This window comes from Momordica charantia (genome assembly GCF_013281855.1).
Source record: "Momordica charantia cultivar OHB3-1 chromosome 11 unlocalized genomic scaffold, Mcharantia_2.0 BLBB01000011.1, whole genome shotgun sequence".
Classification (NCBI taxonomy): domain Eukaryota; kingdom Viridiplantae; phylum Streptophyta; class Magnoliopsida; order Cucurbitales; family Cucurbitaceae; genus Momordica; species Momordica charantia.
Genome location: NW_028275159.1, coordinates 6,093,406 through 6,120,703, shown reverse-complemented (window position 1 = coordinate 6,120,703; position 27,298 = coordinate 6,093,406). Strand labels below are relative to the sequence as shown.

General features: G+C 35.4%; 4 protein-coding genes and 1 long non-coding RNA gene across 18 annotated transcripts; 2 read left to right on the top strand and 3 right to left on the bottom strand.

The window, feature by feature from the left end:
- The first annotated feature begins 4,005 nt into the window (after window positions 1-4,005).
- On the top strand, window positions 4,006-10,584 carry LOC111007278 (topoisomerase II-associated protein). Of its 4 annotated transcripts, none has more exons than XM_022279594.2 (6): window positions 4,006-4,268; window positions 4,365-4,451; window positions 5,227-5,366; window positions 6,433-6,489; window positions 7,446-7,503; window positions 7,771-10,584. In XM_022279594.2, exons 2-6 carry the CDS (start codon window positions 4,367-4,369, stop codon window positions 9,822-9,824), a joined length of 2,394 nt encoding a protein of 797 aa, XP_022135286.1. In that variant the 5' UTR covers window positions 4,006-4,268; window positions 4,365-4,366; the 3' UTR covers window positions 9,825-10,584. The 4 variants fall into 4 exon arrangements, with proteins under 4 accessions (XP_022135286.1, XP_087975599.1, XP_087975600.1 ...); XM_088119473.1 differs by having other exon boundaries at window positions 5,187-5,366; XM_088119474.1 differs by having other exon boundaries at window positions 4,006-4,451; window positions 5,187-5,366; window positions 7,771-8,045; window positions 8,124-10,584.
- A 476-nt stretch (window positions 10,585-11,060) lies between these two features.
- Window positions 11,061-18,679, bottom strand: LOC111007232 (BTB/POZ domain-containing protein). 11 transcript variants are annotated; one of them, XM_022279535.2, is made up of 12 exons: window positions 18,341-18,679; window positions 17,734-17,860; window positions 16,483-16,990; window positions 16,271-16,404; window positions 15,732-16,174; window positions 14,462-15,610; window positions 13,862-14,014; window positions 12,709-13,230; window positions 12,480-12,570; window positions 12,193-12,365; window positions 12,027-12,120; window positions 11,061-11,359 (listed from the first exon to the last, which is right to left on the bottom strand). In XM_022279535.2, the coding sequence occupies exons 1-8, from the start codon at window positions 18,433-18,435 to the stop codon at window positions 12,786-12,788; spliced, it is 3,054 nt and encodes a 1,017-aa protein (XP_022135227.1). In that variant the 5' UTR covers window positions 18,436-18,679; the 3' UTR covers window positions 11,061-11,359; window positions 12,027-12,120; window positions 12,193-12,365; window positions 12,480-12,570; window positions 12,709-12,785. The 11 variants fall into 11 exon arrangements, with proteins under 11 accessions (XP_022135227.1, XP_022135235.1, XP_022135251.1 ...); XM_022279543.2 differs by having other exon boundaries at window positions 11,061-11,352; XM_022279559.2 differs by having other exon boundaries at window positions 11,061-11,262.
- Window positions 18,680-19,422: 743 nt separating this feature from the next.
- SMP1 (seed maturation protein) lies at window positions 19,423-20,161 on the bottom strand. Its single transcript, XM_022281569.2, has one exon. It carries the CDS (start codon window positions 19,954-19,956, stop codon window positions 19,663-19,665), a length of 294 nt encoding a protein of 97 aa, XP_022137261.1. The 5' UTR covers window positions 19,957-20,161; the 3' UTR covers window positions 19,423-19,662.
- A 1,614-nt stretch (window positions 20,162-21,775) lies between these two features.
- On the top strand, window positions 21,776-24,251 carry LOC111012056 (Pentatricopeptide repeat (PPR) superfamily protein). The gene is made up of 2 exons (XM_088119967.1): window positions 21,776-21,924; window positions 22,089-24,251. The coding sequence occupies exon 2, from the start codon at window positions 22,185-22,187 to the stop codon at window positions 23,886-23,888; it is 1,704 nt and encodes a 567-aa protein (XP_087976093.1). The 5' UTR covers window positions 21,776-21,924; window positions 22,089-22,184; the 3' UTR covers window positions 23,889-24,251.
- An 892-nt stretch (window positions 24,252-25,143) lies between these two features.
- On the bottom strand, window positions 25,144-26,665 carry LOC111012891 (uncharacterized). Its single transcript, XR_002601625.2, has 2 exons — window positions 26,423-26,665; window positions 25,144-25,496 (listed from the first exon to the last, which is right to left on the bottom strand). It is a non-coding gene; the product is annotated as an uncharacterized LOC111012891 (long non-coding RNA).
- Between the last annotated feature and the right edge of the window lie 633 nt (window positions 26,666-27,298).

Here is a 27,298-nt window from a genome sequence, read left to right as displayed (position 1 = left end):
AACTATTTTATTATTTTCATTATTATTATGGGTTTTTTTTTTTTTGAAACATAGTAAAGTAAGGGTTATACTATAAGTTTCTATAAGTTTAGTTCTCAGTATTTGAGCACTTATCTTCGACCAATGTTATATTCAAACAAGAATTCGAATTCTCGCTCTCATATATTATACTTGAACAAACGGTAAATATAGGTTAATTTATTCCTAGCATTTAGTTTAGTATTGTTGGAAACGACAGAGGAAAATGTATAAAAATAAGTAATATTTTTAATATAGTTTATATTTTAAAGTCTTAATTAACCATTTAAATGTTAATAAATTAACTATTTAACATTATAATTAATTCATTCATTTTATTTTGTAACGCTTTAACTAATTAATTCATGTAAAATTATTTTTTTACTTATTCGTTTTTTAAACTAAACCGAGTATTCTTCTTGGAGGGGGATACGATGAGAAGATTTGAAAAAATTATATGAGCATGTTTTTCGATTTCATTCGACTATGAAGAGTGAACGCCTGAGTTCGAATTTGTATTAACCTTGGTGAGCAACCGACTAACATACGATGTAGTCATCTCCACAGCACGACAACAATTATTTTTTCATCTAAATATCTTCTGCCGACGAGTATTTATGGCTTTATTTAATTTTATGTTTTATAAGTCTACATTATCTTTTACCGACCATGGTGTCATGTTTAATACAAAATTTTTGAAAATATATTAAAAATATAACTAATTAGAAAAAAGTATGGTACTCCACTGTCGAAACAAGAATTGTATCTTCAACTTTTTCACGTATAGTCGCACTTTTTTTTTTTTAAAATTCATCCACAAAATGTTGGTCGAATCTAAAGTCAAAAGTCAAAAAATATTTTAATGGATTTGATTCGTGTCCATTTGAATGGATTCGGTCAATTCTACACAATTTTTTCATTACCAATTTTATGTAATCTAAAAATATAGTTTGTTTTCCAAAAGCGAGTAAACTCAACCGTAATCAACATATATCTCAAATATTCTCCATTGTACTAATATATATATATATATATATATATATATATATGTAATTTGTTTTAGTTATCTCATTATAATTAAAATTGAAAGCTAATAAACCTAAGTTATCTCTGTATCTAGTATTAATATTTATGGGTTCCATCTCAAAATCAATTGAAAATGAGAAGAGTCTTGGCTAGTGTAGTAGACTCCATGAGAGGTCATTCGGAAGGGCTCCGTATAGTTCGATTTTGGGGCGTAACATTGTGGTTGTTCCCTCGACTGACCGAGAAAAACAAGTGAAAGAGGCATCTTCCATTCATATCGATTTTGGTTTTTCTGCACCATATTTAGATATGCCTCTTCTTCGATCCGGAATTCCCAGCAAATCCTTGACTCCTCGAATACAATGGGATTTCACACTTGGCGAATCTTTCACTCTACATCCTCTTATTAACACCATAGAATGTTCCTGCAAATTATGACCTTCGCCCGGAATGTGAGCAAATATATCATGTCGATTGCTCAACCGTACTTTGGCTATCTTACGTGGCATGTCTATTATAAACCTTGTAATGTTCCTTCTCCTTGACAACTTGTTATAAAAAAATAAGAAAATAAAATTTTAATCTTTTTTTTTTTGCTAGCAAAAACAAAAACAAAATACACACTTCAACAACTAAAATTACAATTCAATATCTTCAAAAACTAAAACTATGTTAACAAAAAACAAAAAAAAAAAAAAAACGAAGCAAGGTATGAAGTAAAAGGTAGCACACTATTTACAATTATTATGAAGGCAAATAAACTATAAAAATAATACTGAAAATAACATTATATTGCCAACATAAGCCTTGTAGATGGTGTGATATAAATGAATATATATTTTTTTCTATATATATATATTTATTATCAAACTTCAAATTTACCCATCTTATCTTAAAAAAAATATCAAATTTACCAAAAAGCATGATTTTTGCATTGAACTACTTTTACTCAAACTATAACATAATTCATATTATAAAATTAAAATAAATTATGCTAAATTAAAAATGTCGTTGTTATTTTTTTTAAATAATAAAAATTGTTGTTGAACACCACGTCCTACAAATAATTACAAAAAATAAAAATAAATCAAATAAAAATGTATATTTTATCACGGATTAAAGTTTAAAAACAACTACTGAAGCAAGACATGAAATATTTATCAATGGTGTAAATTTTGAAATACATTATTATTTTACAACGATTTCAAATTACGTGAACAATTTATTTCTCCCAATTTAAAAGACAAACACACCGATATTTTAAATTAATTTTTTTTTTATAAATATGGATTGAAAGTTAAATAACAATTTGTGGTTATAAACATAGATATTATTTTAATTTTAATAAGAGCAATGAAATAAATAAAAAGACAAATTATTGTTGGTGATATGATTGACCTTTTAATGTTAAAAAGTAGATTCGATCTCAGTAATTTGTTAGTGCTAATTTAATAGGCAACGATTTAAAGTGAGCTTGACATATCTTATGATTGAAATAATCTTTAGATAAATGGGTATATATTTCTTTTAAGTTTTTTTTTTGTTTTATAAAAAAAGTTGTTTTAATTAAAATACTTGTATATGTGTTACATTTTCCTTAAAAATTTATTTTAATTACTAGTTATTTTGTTGCACTATATTTAAAAACGATTCTACAAATGCTAAATTACCAAAATGAGCATAAAGAGATTCACAATCAATTACTTCATAAACATATTTTTTAATACTAGATTTTAAAGTTTATAATAAAAAAATTTAACTAATTTGATTATTCAAATGTTTGTTATAATAAAAATTATTATGACACTCAAAATTCACTTAAGAAATTAATCCAAATACACCGTTAATCGTCCCTATTAAATGTTGTGAGTATTTAGTCTCTAAACTATATTATGTAGTGATATAATTTATATTTATATTTATATAGTTTAAAATTTGTAATAATTTAATTATTACATAAATTTGGAATGTGAGAACACGTCAAAACCACACTAGACACAAGAAAATTTTCATTAGGAAAAATTATAAAAGAACAAAAATTTAAGGAAATAATGGGGTGAAATTATACAAAAGAAATAAGTTTAAAAATATTATCATCCCTCTTATTTTTCTTTCGATTGAAATACCATATTCATCCTTAACACAATTAGGAACCTGAATTCTTTAGGTAAAGACGGACTTGTGGAGCTCACTACAATGGGACAGAAAATCCCCATTTGGGTTTCAATTGGGGAAACTTTTTTGTCATCCAAACAGGGTATCGGGCTAGATATTTCTCTGACCTACCAAAAAAAAATATAAATATATATATATACAAAAAATCTCGTTAACATCTTTGTATATATACTACAAAGATGATATTCTTATCTATTATCTACTCACTTAATACATGTATAGAGGAGGATTAAACCACGTAAATAAGGTTTTACTATTGAAAATTTATTTTTAAAATAATTATTTAATTGAGACATAATAAAAAAAAATGAATGGGAAAATGATTAAATTCTCCCCATCTTCGATCAATTGGGAGCATATTTCTCTGTCACCATATTGCCCCATGAATAAGTATAGCTCAACCAACTAATTAATCAAGACATACCTCCTAAATGTCAAAATTGCGAATCATCATCACACATCGGACTGAAAAAACAGTTGTGGTTAAAATAAAACTAACATATTAAAGAATACATAATTGGCAAGTAAAATTTTGATTGTTACAAAAAAACGGCTAGAGTTTTATTAGATATTTGCAAATTACAGTTAAGTAAATATAAATAGAATAACAAATGGTTTAAAAAAAGGAATTTCCAGGGCGAAGGCGAACCACTGACACCACTGTTATGATTTGTGAAAAAAGAAAAAAAGAAACGAATAAATAAGCAAATCCAGAAAAGAAAAAAATAAAGGAAAATAAAGAAAAAGAAGAAATAAAGAGGAGGACATATTTTAGTTTCGAGCGTCCTATTAAAATCCCCACTAATCGTTATCTTTTTAGGGTTCCCAATTTCGGTTTCTCTCTCCGATCCATTTTCAACCCTTAAAAGGCCGACTGACACAGCGAAACAAGGCTCAATCCATGAGGATTACACACTGCTTCTACTCTACCACCAACTGTACATAACGTTTCTCACGCCATTTTCGTCTTCCATTCTCGCGCAAACCCTAGGATTTTGACCTGTTAGGGTTTTTTTTTTTGGTTGGTTTTGTTGCGATCGTCGGTCCAGGTTCGGATCCTATTTCGGCGTAGTTGATTTGTTTATTAAGGTTATAGTTTCGGTTTGATGTTCTTGCTCAACGTCGCGGCTAATTGAGTTGTGTAGATATGGATGGTTACGATAACGGAGCTAGAGTTCTTCAAGTCGCGTCTACATCCGAGGATCTCAAGCGTTTTGGAGACAATTCCGCGGGTACGATTTCTGCTTTATTATCTGCCTTGTGAATTTCTTGAGCTCTTTGCTGCTATATTGTGTACATTAATCTTGAAACATTCTTACTTCAGATCCATTTTATTTGAACTTCTCTCTAGTTATTTAGATGAAGTCGGTAATTAGGAATTTCGAGCTCGGATGGCGGTAGTGGTTGTGTTGTGTATAATAATTACCTAATAGTTGCTCTGGAATCTTTTAAAGGATGTGAGGATTTTATTCTTTTCTTTATTTGGCTGGAATATGGCTGAGTTTCAAGAATTAAGTCGGTAATTGTTTCGCTATTGAAGATGGCAGTGGTCTACGATGGCTCTCAGTTTTCTACCTAGGAATTTCATGTCATTGTTTTTTTTCTTTGAAGAAATCTTTCTTGGTTGTAAGGAGTATTTGTTGTTATTTTATGATGTAAATTTCGTTTAGCCAATCATTGGAGAAGACGGCTCGGCTTGTATTTCTAGACAAGGTTAGATGTGTTCTAGCACTAGCTGCATTTAGTACTAGTTGTTTTATTTTTCTGTTTAATCCCCGATACCTCACTGGAAGAATGGAGAGAGAACTGTAGGGGTGGTTTATTTTATTCCTAAAGGAAACTCTTAATGAATCATATGTTTCAGACGTTTTATTGGTTATTTTATTTGTTCTGCTTCTTGCTTGTTCTTTCTTTCTTTATTATTAGATTTGTGACATGTTCTGATATCGTATTTTTGTAAAACGAAGATGAAATCATATAGTGATTTAATTTTCAATGCTGTAGAAGATGCTCGATTTGATGCATCGCAGTATGCATTTTTTGGGAAGGATGTTATGGAGGAGGTTGAATTAGGGGGATTAGAGGACGAGGAGGATGATGCACTCGCTGGTGGGATTGATGAAGAGGAGTTTTTGTTTGATAAGGAGGTATGTTATTTTATTTGTTCCGTACAAGTTTTGTTCCTCGTTTAGCAGGATGCAAATGCTTTTCACTTTAAAAGAATTTACAGCTGCATGTTGTCGACTAGAAGTCTAAATCTAATCCCATGTCTTCAAGTTATATAATTGATCTCATAATTTTTCGACTTGATTGTAGGTTTTTTTAGTTCATTTTTGGTTTTTGGAGCTTGGTCTATGAGTTTATTGTGTGCGGTTTTGTACTTGAAGTCCTCGCATCATCTCCATTTATATTTTTAAATGAGTAAATCATCTTCAAGTCGAAAAGGGAAGGAGGAAGAGGGTGGGGGGGGGGGGGGGGTTCATAAAAAAGTTTTGAGAAGTATACAAAAAAAGAGGCATTGATGAAATGTGTCAAACTCCAAGCCTCTCCTTGATCTATCAATACCTGAATAGGATACTCATGTTTCTATCCAATCAAATATTCCACAATATAACCAAAAAATCAGCTTGCCAACTGGAAAAATGTTTCAACTGCCCGAGACAGCCCATTGGTCATAGAGCATGAAAAGTAATCTTCAAATTGGAGGTTTGGTTCAGAAACAAAGTTTACATCATCTGCTTTTAGAGACGGTGCCATTCGAGAATCCTGTCTCTTTTATGTTGTAGATTTTGAGAAGTGCTGTATGTTTGGACTTATTCCCATTGATCGATCCCAAGTTCCCAACTTAAACAAACTGTAAAAGGTCTGAGCTACCGTAGACAACCCTCTGGTCATAAGATGGTTTTGGATGAATTCATGGTTTATCTCATATAATTGTAAATTTGTGAAGTTACATGTGGTAGTCTTGGTGCATATAGCTCGAGCTGATGTGAGCTTGAGACTTCCTTAAAGCACTCTGAGATAAGTGGTTGTTTTCTCTTTCCCTTGTTGCACAATTTGCATCTGGGCTTCTGCACTTTTTCCTTGCTTTATTACAAAATTTGCCATTTCTTTTTATTGAGAGACAGTATAATTATTAATTGTTGGATTATATTTTATAATTCAGATGTGAAAAATACTTGGCTTCAGCTAATTCATTTTCCTTGTTTGCAGAGTGAGGATTTTAGACCTACATCTGATATTGATGATCTCGTTACTTCATTTGAAAAGGTTAGATATATAAGAGTATCTGACCTATTTTATTCTTGTTCAGAACTTAGAAGTGGCTCCCTAATCTTATTTTCCATTTCTATGTTTGTTCTATTGAAACTTTGGATCCTTATCTTCCTTGATGATGTCTAAAAAGTGAAATTGTGATGCTTTCTTGGTATATTTGCATCTCCATAAGTAATTTCCTATTCATAAAATCATTTGACCTTCGGAAGTTAGTACTTTTTTGCATTAGTTAGCGTGATAATTAGATTCATACCGAGTAGATACAGACTAAGGAGGTTAAGGGACATGCTATTATTGTCATTATTGTGTGTGTGTGTTTTTCTATTTAAGATGGAATTACAAGTTTTGTCCTTGAACTTTTAGGTTGTGAATTTAAATAAATATGGAATAAATTAGGGAACTATTACACTTTTAAAATTCAGACATAAAATTGAAAGTTTAGGGACCTATTAAACACAACTTGAAAAGTTCAGTATTTAGCAATTAATAAGCAATGATTTCATCAACTATGACTAACTGAAAGTGCTTATAGTTGATAATTCGTTATTATTGTCTCAAATTGTCAAAAAATGAAGGATGTCCAGATTCACAATTGCTACAGAAGATGAAATATAATTTAAGACTCTAGTATGGAACTTTTCATGCCTTTCGCTAGAGATTTAACAATCGTTCTGAAAAAGTTTTGATTTTGATGTACTGAGAAATTTTTTTATGGCTTTGCATTTCAACATAAAGGACACCTTGTTGGTAAAAGCCTGCTTCAATAAATTCCTTCGGGAGGAAACTAAGAAGGGCAATTATATTTGTGACCTTGTTCATGTTCATATTGAATTTTCTTTTCCTCCTCCTATTGGAGATTTTAGATCTTCTCTTGAATGGCATTGATTTTATTTATTTATTTATTATTATTATTGTGATCTATATTTGATTATTATTTTGTGCCATTTCAGTTCAACAACGTTGGAGGTGGGCCAAGGGGAGTTATTGGAGGCAGAGTATTGAGAGAAAGTGAGTTCTTTTCCTTTCAGTTGTTTGTGATGTTAAAATAGTACTTGGTTGGTCATACTTAATTAAGTTATGTCTCTTTTAGGGAAGTTTTCTTTTGTCAATATAATGCCATAGACATGTTCTCTAGACTCTTCATGGCCTAGGCGAACTTTTTACTACATGAATTGTGTTCATAGACCTTTGTGCTTTATATTTCTTCAGGACTGTTATAGTTAGACTGATTTCTTTTCTCGTCTTATTTTTTCGTTGTCTACTCTACGCTTCTAGGTTCGTCAGTCAATGAATGGGCACGCGAGGAGGGTTTTTCTAATTGGCTTGCCCAGCAAGCCTACGATGATGAAAGTGCTCAGGAAGGCAAAAGATGGTCATCACATCCACATTCTTCTTCCCTTGCAGAATCCACGTCTCTGTATAGGACATCGTCATACCCTGATCAGCCACAGCCGCAGCAATACCACCAACAGTTCTCTAGTGATCCAATTTTAGTGCCAAAGTCTCCATATCCTCCAACTGGAATGTCTCCTCAAGCTTCACCAAACCACGTAAATATGCCTTTTGTTCCTGGTGGACACCATGTTGCATCGTTATCTCCATCAAATCTCACACCTCCAAACTTGCAGATTGGTGGCTTTAATCCCGGAGCACGCTTCGGAGGAAATATGCCACAACTCAGTGCTGGCCTCTCTATTAACAGTGGGCCACCGAGCCAATGGAACAACCAAACGGGCATGTTTCCCGGAGAACATTCAAGTCACTTGAACAATTTATTGCCTCGTCAGTTATCAAATCAGAATGGATTTCCACAGTTACTCCCACAATCACAGCAGCAGCAGCAGCATAGGTTGCAGCAGCCTCCATTTGGTGGCTCTCTACCAGGTTTTCAGTCCCATCTTTTTAATTCCCATATTTCTTCAGGCCCACCGCCCTTAATGAACAAGTTGGAAGCCATGCTTGGTGGTCTACCAGATATGAGGGATCAAAGGCCTAAGTCTGTTCAGAAAGGTAGACAGAATGCTCGTTTTATCCATCAGGGTCATGAGAACAATAGTTTTAAGAATGATTTTGGGTGGCCTTTCTATAGATCCAAGTATATGACAACTGATGAATTAGAGAATATTGTTAGAATGCAGCTTGCAGCAACTCATAGTAATGATCCGTATGTAGACGACTATTACCATCAGGCCTGTCTCGCAAGAAAATCTGCGGGTGCAAAGTTGAGACATCATTTCTGCCCCAATCAACTAAGGGATCTTCCTCCCCGTGCCCGTGCTAATAACGAGCCACATGCTTTTCTTCAGGTCGAAGCACTTGGTAGGGTTCCATTCTCATCGATTCGCAGACCTCGCCCTCTCCTTGAAGTTGATCCACCGAGTTCGTCTGATGCTGGAACCACTGAACAAAAGATTCCAGAAAAGCCTCTTGAACAGGAGCCTATGCTGGCAGCTAGAGTTACAATTGAAGATGGTCATTGTCTACTCCTTGATGTGGATGATATTGATCGTTTCCTGCAATTCAATCAGTTCCAAGATAGCGGTGCTCTGAGAAGACGTCGTCAGGTCCTACTAGAAGGACTTGCAGCATCGTTTCATATAGTTGACCCACTTGGTAAAGATGGTCGTGCAGTTGGGCTGGCTCCTAAAGATGATTTCGTTTTCTTGAGGTTAGTATCTCTTCCGAAGGGCCGGAAGCTTCTAGGGAAGTACCTTCAGCTGCTCGTACCAGGAGGTGAGCTTATGCGAATAGTTTGTATGGCTATTTTCCGCCATTTGAGATTCTTGTTTGGAAGTCTTCCTTCCGATCCTACTACAGCAGATTCTGTTAATGATCTTGCAAGGATTGTTTCACTGCGTACCCATGGTATGGATCTTGGAGCATTAAGTGCATGTCTTGCAGCCGTAGTTTGTTCCTCAGAGCAACCTCCACTTCGCCCTCTTGGGAACCCGGCTGGAGACGGGGCATCCTTGATTTTGAAATCTGTTCTTGAGAGGGCTACGGAACTCTTAACCGATCCTCATGCTGCAAGCAACTACAACATTACTCATCGAGCTCTTTGGCAGGCTTCTTTCGATGAATTCTTTGGCCTTCTTACAAAGTACTGTGTGAATAAGTATGACAGTATCATGCAATCACTCCTGAGACAATCCCCACAGAATGCAGCTGCGGCAGTCTCAGATGCAGCAGCTGCCATCAGTCAAGAAATGCCGGTCGAAGTATTACGTGCAAGTCTTCCCCACACCGACGAGCATCAGAGAAAAGTGTTGATAGATTTCGCCCAACGCTCGATGTCCGTTGGTGGTCGCAACAATTTTGAGTCCGTGTGATGGAATTTGTGGCCCCCTATCTTTAGTTCTCAACGAAGGAAAGATCCTTCAGAATAATCTCACCATCACATATGGGAGGACAAAGGAGAATCCCCTTCCTCCATTTTGAGGTCTCTACTGCTCCCTTAATTTTTCTTTTGATTTTTGGTACACTGGGCGAAAGGGGAGTGCAAAAAGTGATTCTACGCATAGAATTATTCTTCGTTTATGTTTATTTTCGGAAATTCATGTTTATGATTTTAGCTGACACTTCCAAGCAAACGGCGTCGTATTGGGTTTAGTTTTAACTTTTTGGCTTCGGTTCGGTTTGGAGAGAGCTTTAGAAATTAGATATGCTGTTAAATGGTGGGTGGTCCAGACGATACGATATGTGGGGGTTAGAAGAATGTACAGGTTCGGTCTGAGATCGATTACCCACGGTCCTTCACTATTAATACCTGAGGAGGTGGGGTGGTTTTTGGTGTTTAAAATCACTACTCATGGTGCTTGTTTTATATTTTAATTATTATGTTATAGTACAAAACGGGGTGACAAAAAGGAAATCTTGATGCAAATACAAAGTAATTTTGGGGGGTCGGTATGGATTATGGAATGGATGGATGTTTTTAGCCCAAAGTGAGGGGGTAGATCTTTTGGTGGGAAGTTTTCCAATTCTTTCTTTCTTTTTTTTGGGACATCATTTGTATTTACTAAATTGCACGTTGTGTTGTGCTCTTGTATCTTCTATGGTTCGATGAAATGCAATAACCACCTTTTTGTACTCTTTTATCTCTAATGGCAATGTTTTTTAATATTCGCCTTCTTTTAGTTTCTAATATGGTTAGTTGTATCAATATTTTCTTTTTTGTTGGAGATACGTTGAGGTTTAAATTAGATTCACTTTATTATAGTTGTCTCTAGATATTATGAGTGTATCAGTCCAGTTTGTACACCTACCTATTCATAAAATATCGATAAGTGGAATTATCATTCCTAACCTAACCTCTAACCAGCCCATTTAGTTGAAATTGAAGAAAAACAACAAACTGAGTTGGTTAGGCTGGTTTAAACCAATTTCTTTGGTTTCATTTGGATAAGTTATGTCTTGGTCAGTTCGGTAGTTTTATTGAGCGGTTGACATTGAGTGAATTCTACAACTATTCTTCACATGAACATAGTTTTTTAATGGTCGAAAGTTTGAATATCCCATCGTCTATTTCTTATTAAACCAAAAAAAAAAAAAGAAAACTGAAAACGTAAAAATAGTGATTGTTGAATATTTTGGTTCAAGTGCTTCAAATACAAAAGACATCGTAAATCTTGTATCCAAATAAGGTCTGGTGTGTTGTCATAAGCACCACCTCCATTTGTCTGTTACACTCTAGACAACTCACTCATATTGAAGGCATGGAAAAGTAGAACCCCATCGCTAAGGGATCACCTTGAGCTAACCAACGACCTATATGGTAAAGATTACTTTTAAGAACGGTGTGGTTCAAGGTTTTATTGGTGGATGCTAGATCTAGACAACGACCTGGGAACAAAACGTCTGCAAACTAAAATTGAATGTTATCAGAATTTCAATTCTGCCAGTATTTATTTTAAGGGATTAATCAGCCGATAATTTTAGTAATTTGAATTAATTGTGACTAATGAAAAATTTTAACTTATACTAAATTAATTTACCCAATTAATATTTCAATAAAATACTCAATTACATTCCTGGACACATTTTTTATTTTTTATCATGAAAATGAATTAAGTATATATCTTAACAAAGAAATAATTTATTATAATGGAATATTTATTTAATTATAATGTAATATAATTAAATATACCAGGTGTTCTGTGAGATCTTTGCCATCTTTCAAAACCTAAAAAGGCAACTGAAGGTCTGTTTTTTAAATTCGGTTGAAATATTGAGAAATATTCTTAAAAATAGAAAAGAAACAAAGAGATGTTATGACTTAAAATAGTTATTATTTGAAAAATAAAATAAAAAAAATCTATAGATAATAAGTCAAATTGAAAAATAAACCACTGACCCTAATTATCTATCATTGTTTCCAGAAGAAAGGGGAGCAAAATTCTTACAATTTTTATAGATTCTTTTAGATAAAATTTCAATCTGCCCTCTATTTATCCTCATAAAAGATTTATGGCCTCAGTCCCTAATTATCTATCACTGTTTCCAGAGGCAAATAGAATCTAAAGAAGACTCACAAGTCATTCTGGGCGGTTCGGTACGGTACAAGTCGAATTCCGCAGCTTGAAAGCCAAGGGATTCCTCCTTCACAACCTCTCTAAGTAAATTATCCTAAAAGAAATTCAAATCTCAAATGCAGAAGAAATAATTAAGTAAAAGGATTCAAGAGAGCCGGGGAGTAACCTCATTCAATGACGCAGATATGAAAAGATGGTCGATCTGAGATCGAGATCGACCATCTTTCAGTCTCATGTTCCCCATTGATTGAGAATGCTATTTGTGTATGATGTATTTGTAGAAATCGAAACGAAATTCAGTACCCAATGCTTCGATATAAAAGGGGTAGGCCCATAATTCTGACATAAATGTCAATATGACAACTGAAAAGATCAGTATTATGAATTCATATTCCTCATCCAGCTATGTTCAAAGAAGCCACAAAGAGGAACAGATAATACTTGTCTAAGTACCTTCATCTTCATTTGTCACACCACGAACACGGGCTCGTAAGCATTTGACGAATAAGAGACTGCCGAACTGATTGATCCTCATTTCTACAGACTGAAGCACCATAGTAACCCCAAAGAAATTCAAATTAAATGCTTGCATTAGGAAAATGAGGAACTATGCTACATTTCGTAGAGGTAGCGAACTAGAGCGGATAGAAACTAATATTAGATACGAGTTATTTCACCTTACCAAAATTGTTAGGCATTAGATTATGAAGCCTTTTCTTCTCAGAGATCCTTATGCAACAGATCCTTAATGGAGTCTAACTACCCAGAGGAATAATTACCCTCTTGAGAAAGTCGAACCGATGCAGCACGAACCATATTTACGAGTTTTTCATCTAGTGCTTCGAGATCACCACGATTACGAAGTTGAGAATATATTGGAGCTATAAAATCTGCAGCAATTTCAGCCAACTTACACAGCGAGAAATCTCCGGCCATACGAATTACATTGACCGACAAGTGACGGGCAACATCTAGACAAGATATAATTACATGTAAGCACAGTTCCTGAAGATCTTCCAGAAACCAGAACTCAGCCAACCAGCAAAGCTCTACATATGGTTGGAGCTCATTCAACTTCTGTTGGTCATCCATATTATGCCATAGACACCCAGTTGGAGGTTGTGGCAGCATATCTGAGTAGAACCAGTCCACTAGTTTAACCATTGCCTCCCAACCAACTGGTACCTTAATTATTTCTGAGAGGCTGTCCGAAAAGGAAGGAAAAAAAAAAACTAAACCTTTAAGGGCCATAATAATGGGAATTAAAACTAGAACTCGTTTCACATGAAAACTCGGAGAAAGTTCAACAAGTCTCTCCAATATGTTCTAGAAGCCATAAAATTCTTTGAAAACTTAGGCCCCATTTGATAATGATTTTGTTTTTAGTTTTCTGTTTTTTTGTTTTAAATTAGGCTTGTTTAACTCCACTCTTTGGTATGTTTTTCACATTTCTTCATAAAACATCTGAATTCTTGACTAAATTTTAAAATAAAAAACAAATTTTTGAAAACTACTTGGATTTTGAAAACATTTTTGAAAAGTAGATAACAAGACATAAGCTTAATTTTTAAAGTAAACCAAAAACAAGGGACCTTAACAATAATGTAATTTTTTGACACTGAAACTGAAATACGTCATAACAGAGCTTTCAAAAATCTGCAAAATGCAAATAGTACCTTATTTTCGTCTTCTTGACTAAAAAATATAACCAATAAGAAGAAAAAAGTTTCAATCGAACTCTACAATTTTTTATTTAAAGTTCACTACATTATGAATCACATAATAAAATTTCTCTATGGTTGTGTATTGATATACTTAATGTAATGTGTATGTACCTTTCTCTCATTCCCGACTGTAACAAGGCTCGTAGATAGTCACAACTTAACCATAAGATTACTTTATGAACATGCATGTGTGGCACAGATAAAGCACAAACATCGCATTTCCAACTCGTCTGCTTAGTTGCTTTTGCCTCCAAGATGATGTCTCTGAAACCCAAAGAAAATTGGTCATAGAATCTTTTAAAGTAAAGATGGTTTTAAGGAGGAAGAAAGTTAACATATACTCCCTATATGAAGTTTTCTCTGCCCAAACGACAAGACATTGAATTTCTTCAAGCTAAATCAGATAACGTGAGAAAAGATCTTCTGCTGGATGATGCAAAATATATAAAGACACAAGCTAAATAACAGAAACTCGGTGATGCTCAGCCTTTTAACATTTTTCAGTAGAGGAATTTAATTCTAAGAGAAGTGAATATAACAACAAAGGTAAAGATTCAAAATGATTTACTGGACAATTATTTTATTTGGTTTTCCATCTGAAATGGAAACTCAAAGAAACAGTATTCCTTTTTTCTTAAAAAAAAAAAATCATAATAGTATGCTTACTAAATGAAAAGTTAGTCTAGTTGAGGAAAATCAAGGAAAACCTACGAGAAACGATATCCAGCTGGACCAAGAGCCACCATGAGGTTAAAGGGGGGAAAAGGTGTCCCCCACTTTGGTCTTTTTCTACTAAGTATATGGAACAGGGGCTGTATTTTACAACGTTTAGCCAGACTTCTCATCCGTTTTGCAAGTTCCTCCCCCGCTTGCAGGTATCCCCTGTAGACGTACTCTAATAGCTTCGCCATTGCACTATCGTCAACATGTGAAGATAAACAAACCTCTTTCTGAACCTTTCCACATGAGTAAGAAATGTCTGTGAAGGATGAATCATTACACATTTTCTCATTTGCAGGTGGCCAGTTAGGAGGCAGCAGTGATGCGCACCGAGCTGCAAGAATCACACCATGAACATTTAGAGACTTTCCGTTCATGTGAATGAATCGAATGTCTGAATAGTCCTTCTCATCAAGTGCTTTTCCAATCCTGTTCCCAAATTTACTGGGAAATCCGTACAATCCAAATAAACTAAGAATATATGCAGCATACCAGTTTAGTCCAGCAGAGGAACTACGACTACCACTGCAGATGTCCTGAAGCTTACTTATTAACTCATCTTCAGTAAATCCAACTAATAAAGAAGATATGCCTCTTTCGTTCGTCAAGGGATCTGAATGAAAAATTAACTCAGCCAGGCCTAGCAAACTATATAAAAGCAGGATATCTCTTCCCTCCCATTCTTTGTTAGGGCCCCAACAGCAAGTTCTCTCATGAAAGTTAAAATGCAAATGAGAAGAATAGCTCAGCCTATCCAAATAGATTTCATTGCTCAAGCACCACCTAACAAAGGACAATATTACCTTCAGGCCTTCATCATTTTTGTCCCACATTGTATACTGTGGTAAACCTACACAACATACTAAACTTAACAAATTGATGACTATAAGAATATTTGGCATTCCAGAAATTGTCCCAGATGAAATGCCAGTCAGGGTATGCCGCAAGTCCTTCAAATATGAATTAATATTCGGCTCTAGCATCTTTGTTAACATAGACGTGGTCCTCGATGCAATATAATTGGAAGGAGAATAAATCATCATCATAATAGCTCTCAATAATGACTCATCTTTCGAGGCATTGACAACATCACCTTGATATAATTGACGCCAACCAGTAAACAGTTCTGAAAATGCCAAACTGTCCAATAAAAAAAATATAAGAAAAAAAGAAAGAGATGAGTCAATGATGAAACTATAGCAACATGAAAGAATCAGACGTAATAAAGTAAAATTCCACACACATAAAGCAATGGTATTACCAGGCACATGATATGAGTACTTCAATTGGGAGTCTATTTGAATTTTGGTTCAGGTACATATCTTCATTAAAGTTTGTGGCAAGCGAACCAAGAATTTCCCAGACATAAACCCTCAACCCAGGAAAATGATTTGTTTTAAGACCTTCCCGAGCAATGTTAATCTGGTCTTCCAATGATAAAATACATTCATTCAATTGTTTGGGACACTTTCCAAGTAAAAGATGAAGGAGAGCTCTGTCGATTCCATGTTTCCAAAAATAATTGTGATGCTGGCCAGCCCAACGAGTAATTAAGGCCAAGCGACATGCCTCATCAAGCAAGGATGCCTGATTATTGGTAGCTATTGCAGGTTGTGAACTACATTCAGCCATTGCACTTAATATGGCATTGACAATTCGTTCACAACGAGAACTCATCATTTCCAAACCTGTCTCCTCATTTATCTGAGCAAGAAATGTCACAAAATAAATTTTAAGCAGAGAACTTGCATTGGTTCGATGATGTCAAGAACAAACATGTTAACAGTTCTTAGTTCTAACCACTAAACATTGAGCAAGTCTAAATGCTTCAATCCGAACATGAGGAGGGCGTGAGCTGCTCATGCATTCCACCATTTCTTGCAGAATTGCTTCTCCACGCTCTAAAAGCTTCTTTGTGCCAATACCACATAGAGCTGCAAGTAGAAATTGCCAACTTTTTCTCAGTTACCATCTGCAAACTCAAAATAGGAAAATTCCCTCATATTCATTACCTATTGCAGAATACAACTTCAACACTTCAGCTCTAATAGAGAAGTCTGGCTTAGTATACATATCATACAAAACTTCCATCAATTTAGCATCACCCCAAACTGGAAGCCTAGAGAGAGGCCAACGAGAGAGTATTGTACTCAAGAGAGAAAGCAAAGGTTGAATATATTCAAACGGGTTCACAGCTACTGAAAAGTCTCGAGTGATGTAAATCAAATGATGAACGACTTCTGTTCTTTTCAGTATCTCCCAAAGTGCTTCCTCACTTTTACTTGTTACATTTGAAAGAATCAAATTCAAAGCTGTAGCACATGATACAGAAATTTTTATTTGACGAGCAGGTAGCAAGGATGAAAGGGCATGAGAAAGATCCAAAACAAAAGGTTTCAACAGTGCATTTGGTATAGCACTGACCAGCTTTATTGTAACATCAGCTGCAATACTTGATGCTGCCCCATTTTTATCTTGAAGAATCCACACCAAAGAATAAACAATATCAGGTATAGAATCCTGAAAGAAAGAATCCAAGAACAAGAAGATAACAAAAATGGAGCTCAGAACATGTACTAAATAAAAATTTTCCAACAGTAAAACTGGAAGCCACCTACATAAAATGACATAAAAAAGACAGATCCGAGCCAACTTAAGAACAGAATGCAAAACAAAAAAAGACACATGGACGGCTACAGAACTAAGTGTATTACTTGTATTAAGTCTTGTGTAAAGAAAGTAAGATAAACCATCGCCAGGACAAGCAAAATGATACTTGTTTCTTTTCCATTTTGTATAACTACTTATTTTAAAAAAAAAAAAAAATTGTCCACATACTTCCTAAGATGACTAAACTGATCCCTCCTCTAATTTAATCGTCAAATATCAATGAAAATAAATAATTTCATTTCTGTTCTTGTTTCAAGCATTTCTTACCACAAGATCATCATACTAGTATTCAGGTCTATAAGTTTTTTTTTTCCTTTTCCAAAGACCGATGGTGACTTTTCATAAGATGAAAATATTACGACCAAAATAGACCAAACGGCCTCTAAATCTATACAGTTTTAGACTATGATTATTAAGCAACAGGTCTTCATTTGGAATATATCCAATCAAAAACCTCCATCCTCGTCAGATACTGCAGTTACGGAGCAAAAAAATCTTTAACTCTAACTCTAAGCAACTATAAAAGTAAACACAATGAACAATTGTACTTGATTGGATTTCCAATATCTAAAAAGCAACACTAAGCGTGATACCTTCACGAGGTGATTGTAACATAATTCTCTGGGAACAGATTCAAGAAATGCTGCAATGGAACGAACAACGTGTCTCTGTACCTCGTTATCCGTGCACATCCATTTCTTCGTGCCTTGTTCATTAAACCTGACATGGGAAAAAGTACTTCTACAGTTGTGGTGAAGAATAATTAATCTCGCAAATAATTGGAGCCTGAATAGAAATATTGCTGGTGAAGTTAGTAGAAGTGGAACGCCAGAAAAATATCCTCCGGAAACTAATTAAATCGTTGATTACGCAAAAGAAAACACATAACATCAAGTTTCCAAAACTTTCCTTGAACTGTTTCTCAAAAGACCAACGAGAAGAGAGAGGCGATAGGAGAAACAGCAACCGGAGACAAAAAAAAAAGTTCAAAGCTACTTTATGTTTCGAGTTTGAATCCAAACTGAAGTAATTTTCCGGATCAAAACTTCCAAGAACGAGCGAATTCAAAAGTGAACTGATAAGTCAATTAATTCTTGTGCAGAAGGAGGCAATCGGAGTGATAAATTGTAAGAATGCATAAAAAACAAACATGTAATTACAGCGAGCGATTCCTCCAGCGCGGGAAGACTGAAAACTGACCTGGTACCGAGATTGAGAGCGTCGTGAAGACGGCGATGGAGAGTGTGGATGTGGCTGGTTGATTCGAGTCGTCCACCGCCTTTGGAGGATCTCATCGTCTGGAATGTGGAGCGAATTCGTCAGTTTCTATGGGGCGGAAGAGATTATAAGACGATAGAGTTGGAGCAGATCATCGAGGTTGGAGAGCCGCACTGAAGTGGAAGCTGAAACTGCGCAATTTGAAGTAGTTGGAACTTGGAAGAAGTTCTTCGCTCGCATTTTCAGTTCTCTGTCTGTCTTAACTATTTCTCCGTTTCTGTGATCAAAAAGACAATTCCTCCAACACACATAAATTATAAAATCCTCCCTTTGCCCATAGAAATATATACAAGAATAATAAATTAATAAATATTATTTTACTCAATATACTTTAAACTTCTGATCTTTAGGACCAAAAGAACCATTACGCTCTCAACAATAATTTTGATAGGACCAAAAGAACCATTACGCTCTCAACAATAATTTTGATCTTTATGATCAAAACGAACGTAGTTCAACGATAATTGACATATATTATATTATACTAAAATGACGAATTTCCATTACGATCGTGGATAAGTAAATGATCAAAACGAATATAATTCAACAATATATATCATGTTATACTAAAATTACGAATTTTCATTATAATTTTCATTACGATTGCGGATAAGTAGAGGTATTTCTGTTACGATTGCGGATAAGTAGAGGTATTTTTGTTGACCAAATTTATAGGCCGAAAAAGATTAAAATAGTAAATTTTGTGAGTAAAAAACTAAAATGAAGCAACATACAACAAAATGTGTACCTAATGCTGCAAGGTCTTACAAAGACCAATCGGTTGCCACATGAAATTAGGTCTAGATATGCGTTTGCGTCATATAAAAATAAATAAATGAACTTTCAAGCGTTATTTTTGCTAAGATATTGGCGATATCGTGTTTCGATTGGACATTTGAGTTCTAATGCTTTAACGTTACTCTCGGTTCAAGAAATTATTTAAGATCCTATGAAAATTTCTTTGTTTGGAATTCATAGTTTTGGTTAAAACTTCAAGAACGGGATTGATTTGAAACTCCTCAGGTCCACTTCAAAATTTCACCAATAACTCATTACTAATCAAAGAACGATCCATTTCTAATTACATTCTAACGCAGTTCACAAACGAGATCAGATCATACAACAAAGAAAGCCTCCATTCTCCACCTCGAACTCGAACTCTCAAACTTCACGAACGAAAAAGAAAAACCGCAAACAGAAGCCAGCATCTATCGAAAAGTGCATTCCACCGATCCAGAACAACTTCATCGGCCGGCGGCGGCGGGATCAGCAGCATCGGATTCTCTTCCTCCTTCATTGCTAGGATCCTCTCGCCGCGGTTGAGATTGAGTAGCGGCGGCGGCGGAGGAAGAACGATCGGCAGTAGAAGAATCGCGTGAGATTCTGCTTGCACTGGAAAAGAGATCGACAGGATCGGAGTCGGCGATTTTGCCGGATTCGAGCGGCGTGCCGTGCTTGTAAGCAACTCTTAGGGCTTCGTCTTCGGACAATTTGGCTTGAGCAACTCCGTACTTGATATCGTCCTTGCTCTTCGCCATTGCTGTCAAATTCTGTCGATTTTACGGAACGGATTCGGATTTCCATTGGTATATAGCGCGAGATTTGATGTTGATGCGGTGACACGCAGCACAGCGCCCGCTGAGAGATCGACAACTAACGCCTCTTCTTCTGCTGACTCGCTGCCTTCGTGTCTCTCTTAAATCTCTATTCGATTGTTGAGGAGTTCACCCAGTTCAACTAATCCAATGCAATCCAATCCACTTTTATAAATTTATTATTCACTTGTTTATTAATCATAAACCCAAATTTAAATGGTACATATTGGAATTTTTTTTCTTTTTTTGAGAAATGTACATATTGGATTAGTTGTTTAGAATTTTTAGCTATTTTTCTTTTTCAGGATTTAGTAAATATATGTTTGGTAGGGTTGCATTTTAAAACTATTTTTAAATTTTGTGATCTTTAATAAATCAATTAATATTATTTTATACTTAATTGGTAATTACCATGGTTTACAAATATAATACTAAAATACATGCAATTCAATTTTCAAATATGTTACCAAATACATATCTAAAATCAATAAAAACAACTATGTTTTTATTAAATCTCTTATTTTTAGATTTCTGTTTACAGGTTATAAACCAAAAAAGCACTCTTAATTTCTTAAACAACATTAATGGGAGATATATTTGGAAGTTATGAAATTCTACGTGATGAGTTTTGGTTGAAATTCAACGAAATTGAACAAGCTCGATTCAACTTTCATGGTTGGGTCCAAAATATGATAGTATTCATCCCAAATCAACATATTGATACTTTCTTTTTCCTCAGTTCAATGATAATATGGATGTAAATTTCAACTTTTGATCATTTTTGTCGATGAGTTGAGTTATGTTCAAATTGGAATGAACATCTCCCACTTAAATTGAACCTCCCACTTAAATTGAGTCCATCTTTGAGTTGCATGCATCCAACATAACCGCATTTCGACCAATCGACTCACTTACCTCTCCCAACGTTGGAGATGATACTCATAATTTGATTTGCTAACTCGGATGTTTGGATCATGCAAAAAAGAGGAGATGAAGAAAAGATCGTTTGGAACCGATCAAAGTGTTCATTCGTTCTACCACTCGAGCTAGTTTGATCAGTTGTTGGATCTAGGTAAGCATCCCTATAATAATGGATTGGTTAATACCAACGTGTTGGAGGTGAATCCTCAGCCTACACGTGGCATGTAGCAGTTGGATCCTCAGCACTACGAGTCACCTCCCTGCTAATGTGTAGTTGCCTCGGTCATGATTCCTCATGCCGAGCCGACTCTCTTGGACGGTCGAGCCGATCAATTACCTTACTTAGATCACTTCGACTCAGCCTATTCTCCAACAGATTCTGCGACATCACGCTGCACTTCACGATAACCTTAAAGAGCCGTTGAGGACTTGTCGGGGACTTCGCATATAAATAGGACCATATCGCTTCGTTTCAAGGCACGCGATCAACCCAATTTTCTCTCTCGAGTTGATTTGGACGCTTACTGATTTTAGCATCAGAATTTCTACTCTGTTTTATAGGTCTTCTACACGACATCTGGAGCTCTCTGTCTAGCTCATCCTAACTGATCCGAAGTTTGGAGACTTGGTCACTTTTTGATCAAACATAACCAATAAAGATTCGTAGGTGGTTCGACTAGAATGAATGCGCTAGACAAAAGAAGAAGGAATGAGGAAGCGCGTGTTCCTCAGGACAAGAAAGGGCGCGTGGGGTTGGGAGATACTGAATTCATGGGTCGGATAACGAGGTGTGGAGGGGACTGGTGTAGAGAGGAGCCAACTCAGGCGCCTCCACTTTATTAAACAAGAAAACCTCCAAAAGGGAAAGGGATTATCCATTACAAAACCCACCCTAAAATGGTGGGAACAAAAACTACCTCCTCAAGATTCACCATGCCTTCTGGCTCTGGCAGCGAAGAGAAGCAATCGGCTCTGTGATTCCATTCCAGTGTATGTTCATGATTCCTCCTACCAATTTTCATCTTCTTCAAACAAAATCCAAGAGAATGCACTGAGTTTCATACCCCAATCTCTGCTTATCAATCGATCCAATAACTCCCAAGTTTTAGAATTCTGAGATCGACCCAGAATTTTGATTTTGATTTCGATTCTAGATGCTCAAAAGGAGGCTGATGTTGGGAGCGATTACTGCGAAGATCGCCTTCTAAGCTTCATACAACTTAAGAAGTAGGTTTTTGTATCTTGTTTCCATGGCGACTCTGCTCAATACAGTGTCTCCAATAGCAAACCCGTCACCAGAAACTTCAAGAAGAGGGTGTGGGTTCTTCTCCCACATCCCAAATCTCCACAAACTTTCACTCAACAAGGGATTTTCCAAAGTTTTAGCATCTACCCACATCACCATTTCCCCAAAGGACACCATTTTCACACTGCCAAATTGGAGGACTGGGAAGGTTGATCAGAAGAGCAGAGACCTCAGGCTCAATGATGCATTTCTCCACTTAGAGTTCATGGTGAGGAAGGGCCAAAAGCCAGATGTGTTTCAAGCCACTCAGCTGTTGTATGATCTGTGCAAGGCAAGCAAGATGAGGAAAGCCATTAAGGTGATGGAGATGATGATTGGGTCTGGAATCATTCCTGATGCATCTTCCTATACTTTTTTGGTAAGTTGTTTGTGTAAAAGAGGGAATGTTGGGTATGCAATGCAATTAGTGGACAAAATGGAGGAATATGGTTATCCTACAAACACTGTTACTTATAATTCACTTGTGAGAGGGCTGTGTATGCATGGAAATTTGAGCCAGAGTTTGCAGCTTTTAGACAGGTTAATCCACAAGGGGCTGGTCCCAAATGCTTACACTTACTCTTTTTTGCTTGAAGCAGCTTACAAGGAAAGAGGAGCTGATGAAGCCATTAAGCTTTTGGATGAGATAATTGCCAAGGGTGGGAAGCCTAATTTGGTTAGCTACAATGTTTTGTTAACTGGGTTGTGTAAAGAAGGCAGGACAGAAGATGCCATTCAGTTGTTTAGAGAATTGCCTTCAAAGGGATTTAGTCCAAATGTTGTTAGTTGCAATATTTTGCTGAGGAGTCTGTGCTATGAAGGAAGGTGGGAGGAGGCAAATGAGCTTTTAGCTGAAATGGACGGTGACGATCGCGCCCCTTCGATCGTCACATACAATATATTGATTGGTTCGCTTACACTCCATGGCAGAACAGAACATGCGCTTGAGGTTTTGGAAGAGATGATTAGAGCGCGGTTCAAGCCCACGGCTTCTAGTTACAACCCGATAATTGCTCGCCTTTGCAAAGATCGAAAGGTAGATCTTGTTGTGAAGTGTTTGGACCAAATGATGTATCGACATTGCAATCCGAATGAAGGAACTTACAATGCCATTGCTACGCTTTGTGAAGAGGGAATGGTTCAAGAGGCATTCTCCATCATACAAAGTTTGGGCAATAGACAACAATCCTCTACTCAAGAATTTTATAAAATGGTTGTTACCAGCTTGTGTCGAAAAGGGAACACATATCCAGCATTCCAGCTTCTCTATGAAATGACGAAGTACGGGTTTACTCCCGACTCTTTTACGTATTCATCTTTGATCCGGGGATTATGCATGGAGGGAATGCTGGATGAGGCAATTGAAATATTCAGTGTAATGGAAGAGAATTGCTACAAGCCTGATACTGAAAATTACAATGCGCTTATTCTTGGTTGTTGTAAATCTCAAAGAACCGATTTGGCATTGGAGGTTTTTGAAGTAATGGTCGATAAAGGATATCTGCCTAACGAAACAACGTACACCATTCTCGTGGAAGGGATCATCCACGAGAAGGAGATAGATCTAGCTGCCAAAGTACTGAAGGAGTTGCAACTCAGAGATGTTATAAGCCAAAGCACAGTGGATAGACTTGTTATGCAGTATGACCTAAATGATTTACCATTGTGATAGTTTCAATCAGATGACTTGCTACGGCAACAGCAAACTCACATCAAGAAGACAGCATTTTCTGTTATGATTACAAAAGAAAAAAATTCCACACTCATATTTCACATTTGAGCTTTATTATTTTGTCTTCGAACTGGAAGCCTGTGAATCTGTACAAGATTGACACATTTTCTTGAGTTTTGCATAATCTACATCACATGTTTGGTTCACAAGGCTTCTTACATGTACATAAAAAAGAACTCAAGATCATTCCTTTGGTTTATATTCGGTTTGTTAATTTTTTTTTTCACGGATCAATTTGTTCTCACAAAAATTATGGCAGTTGAAATAAAATATTTGCATCTGTTTCCTGCTTTGCTTTTTTATGTGATGTTTTAAATCTTAGGATGAAAGTGAGGGAATGGAAGAATCTAAGCTTGTTGCTGCTGTTTTAGACATCATAATTTGTCATGTTTCTGTTGATATATGAAACATGACCAAAACAAAATTGAAAATTTTAAAACAAGTTTATTCAAAAGGCAAAGTCTCCCTATTTACGACCATTCGGTTATTATGTCCAAACCATGCAATCTGTTATTATGTCTAATCATTTTGGATACAATGGTAGAAGCTCAAGACCAAGTTAAGATTATTTCTTTTTCTGTCTTTGTGTTTACTAATTTTTTTAAAAATTACCATTGAAGGTCCTGTGAATTGGAAAAACTGAAGATAGAACTGGTCAATTGGATTTGATCCGTATTTTTTTTTCTTTTCTTTTTTGTGATCTAAAACTAAATTATCTTAATCAGTTTGGTCAATTATTTTCCTATTATTCCATTCTGAGTGCATACACAAAAACAGTGAACACAATTTTACTTCTTAAATCAAGACAGTCCAGTTCTTTTAAAAAAATCTTTATCAGATATTGTTGGGGGCACAGACCTGATCATTAAAAAAAAAGCATCTTTTCCGGTTCTCTCTTCTCTTCAAGCCATCCCCAATGTGAGCATGATACGCTCATTCTATCAAGCTAAGCTAGTTTAATCTTTCTAACCCGAGCTGACCCAAGTCAGAATCCATGGAGTGGACACCTGCCTCGTCGTGCCTACGCTGCTAGTATTTATAACTTTCTTAACCTGGTGTGCTCATCCTTCAAAGCTAGAGCTAGCTAGCTGTTCTGTTCTAGTCATTGTGCCCAGAATTCCCATACGTTAGATGAAATTAAGACTCATGTCCAGAGCTGCAGTAAAATATTCAGCAGATTGGCAACAAAAAGTGATGACAAGGACACATGATTTGATAGAGTCTGAATATTAAACTTCTGAAATAAGTTCAAGGAAGCATTAGATGCAAAATATAAGCTATGACACATCTTAATAGAAAAACAAGTCAAAATATTTAAGTTCGTTTATCCAAAGCAATAAAAACCACAGGAAATGATTCAAAACTATCTTCTTAAGAAGACTACAACCTCCACAACTTCAAGCAATTTATGCTTGACGGCAACAGAGATAATAGGTAATCTCAGGAGCAGGCTCAATCATTTTCCAAACATCTGTGCACCTACTTGGATCTCTGTCTCATCTTTCGGCGCTTTCTCTTAAGCCTCCTCATACGCTTCTTCTTCCACTGACATTCAGAACCCCAATAAAAAGGGAAAACATCAGATCCAAAAAAAGTACACCTCAGTTTGCACACCATGGTGAATGATCGAATGTATAATGTGTGTTCCAATACGAACCTTCAATTAAAATCAAATAGAATAACATAAATTGGCCCTTGTTGAGCTTCAAGAACTTCTAAGGTTTCGAAATGTTGATTTTTTTATGGATTTGAACGAACGTATTATATTATTGAAGCACTAAAACGTAAAAACCTTGCAAAAATGTATAAACATGTTGACAACTCTCAATCAGATTAAGCCAAAATAAAAATGAAACATGCATCCACAGACTATTGGAACTCTTCCCTCGCCCGTATTTTGGGGGGCTGAAATGTTACCAGTAATTTATATAATCTGAACCATTTTCAATCTTAGTCCGTAATATAACACCTAGACCGTGTTCCAAGGATAATAAGCCTGATTCTCTGCCGAAAACTAATCCATATTAATAGAACGAGTGGGATTGCGTTCCACCAAACAGAAACGGAAGGAAACCCTAAACCCATTTTCAAAATTATAAGTAGCTTTTGATTCATAGGAAAATACATCACATAGTTAGCCCTAAAAAAGTTAGGGTAAATTCGACTCAGATTAACGCCAAAAATTACATCTCCTGAGAGTATCAGAAACCCCAAAACCTGTTTCGAAAATTCTAAACCCTAAAATTATTATGAAGAAACTTTTGGTTCGTAAGAAGGAAGAATAAACGAACGTGGATAGAAAAATACGTGTTAGGGCACCCGTTCGTCTCCGATCGCGCCAAAAATACATCTCAGTAAGTAAATCTTCAATTCGTACGCAAAACATTGAGAACAATGAAAGACCGGGAAAAAGCTTCGAGAACGAAGCTGCTTAAACATAAGATACTAAACGTAAAATGAAGAAGATGAACCTTAGCTCTCATTGTCGATGGCGAACAAGCTCAACCTCAGGAAAACAATGGCGGATGGCCGATCTCCCAGACTCTCTCGGTTGTCGATGGAGTACTGTCAGAGACGGTGAAATCGTAATCGCTTCCTATTTATAGAGGATATCAGAACCCTAAACCTTACTCTTGAGTGTTGACCAAGTCAGAAGGTTATTTTAGTCTTTTTAATTATATTTCTAATTATCATCCATGTTCTAAATTATTTTTTTTTTTCACAATTTTGTTAGACTAAAACAAATCGCTAACTATCCATTATTATTTTTCATCATGATAAAGTAAGAACTTTTCTATTTTTTAATAAATAAACTAAGATATTCAATGCCGAGCACAACTTTAATTTATACTTCATCCTACGGTCGAACTCAAAATTTTATAAAAGAAAAAGATGAAGTAAGAAATTTAACATTAAAGATTGAGAAAGATAATTTTATTTTGTAGATACAGATACACACAGAGTGAATTACTCAAAATTTTTAGTAATTACTATATTTATATTTTTCAAAATCTATACTTAAAAGGTAATTATATTTCTCTTTGACTATGGCTGTAATCTACTAAATAATATATATATATATATATATATATATTTTAATTCAAATCAAATGTTCAAAAGCTCAAGTTTAATATAAGCTTAGCTCTATGTTAACCCTCCATTGTTTTTACTAAAAGGTTCGTTTTTTTTTATAATCAAAATGGACTAAAACTTGGCGTCAGTTGAAGTGAAATGGACATTTAAATAAATAAATTATTAATAAATACATTTTCAAACATTAAAATAAAAAACAAAAATAAACCCACATATATATGCATATATATTTAGTATCAAATATTCCCTGTATC

Coding starts and splice junctions, on each gene's coding strand:
- LOC111007278 (XM_088119473.1), top strand. CDS start 4,371: ATGGTTACGATAACGGAGCTAGAGTTCTTCAAGTCGCGTCTACATCCG. Junction 4,452..5,186: donor TTTTGGAGACAATTCCGCGG/GTACGATTTCTG, acceptor TGTAAAACGAAG/ATGAAATCATATAGTGATTT. Junction 7,504..7,770: donor AGGCAGAGTATTGAGAGAAA/GTGAGTTCTTTT, acceptor CTACGCTTCTAG/GTTCGTCAGTCAATGAATGG.
- SMP1 (XM_022281569.2), bottom strand. CDS start 19,956: ATGGCGAAGAGCAAGGACGATATCAAGTACGGAGTTGCTCAAGCCAAA.
- LOC111012056 (XM_088119967.1), top strand. CDS start 22,185: ATGGCGACTCTGCTCAATACAGTGTCTCCAATAGCAAACCCGTCACCA.
- LOC111007232 (XM_022279535.2), bottom strand. CDS start 18,435: ATGAGATCCTCCAAAGGCGGTGGACGACTCGAATCAACCAGCCACATC. Junction 17,861..18,340: donor GCTCTCAATCTCGGTACCAG/GTCAGTTTTCAG, acceptor TTCCCATGTCAG/GTTTAATGAACAAGGCACGA. Junction 16,405..16,482: donor GAAGTTGTATTCTGCAATAG/GTAATGAATATG, acceptor TTCTACTTGCAG/CTCTATGTGGTATTGGCACA.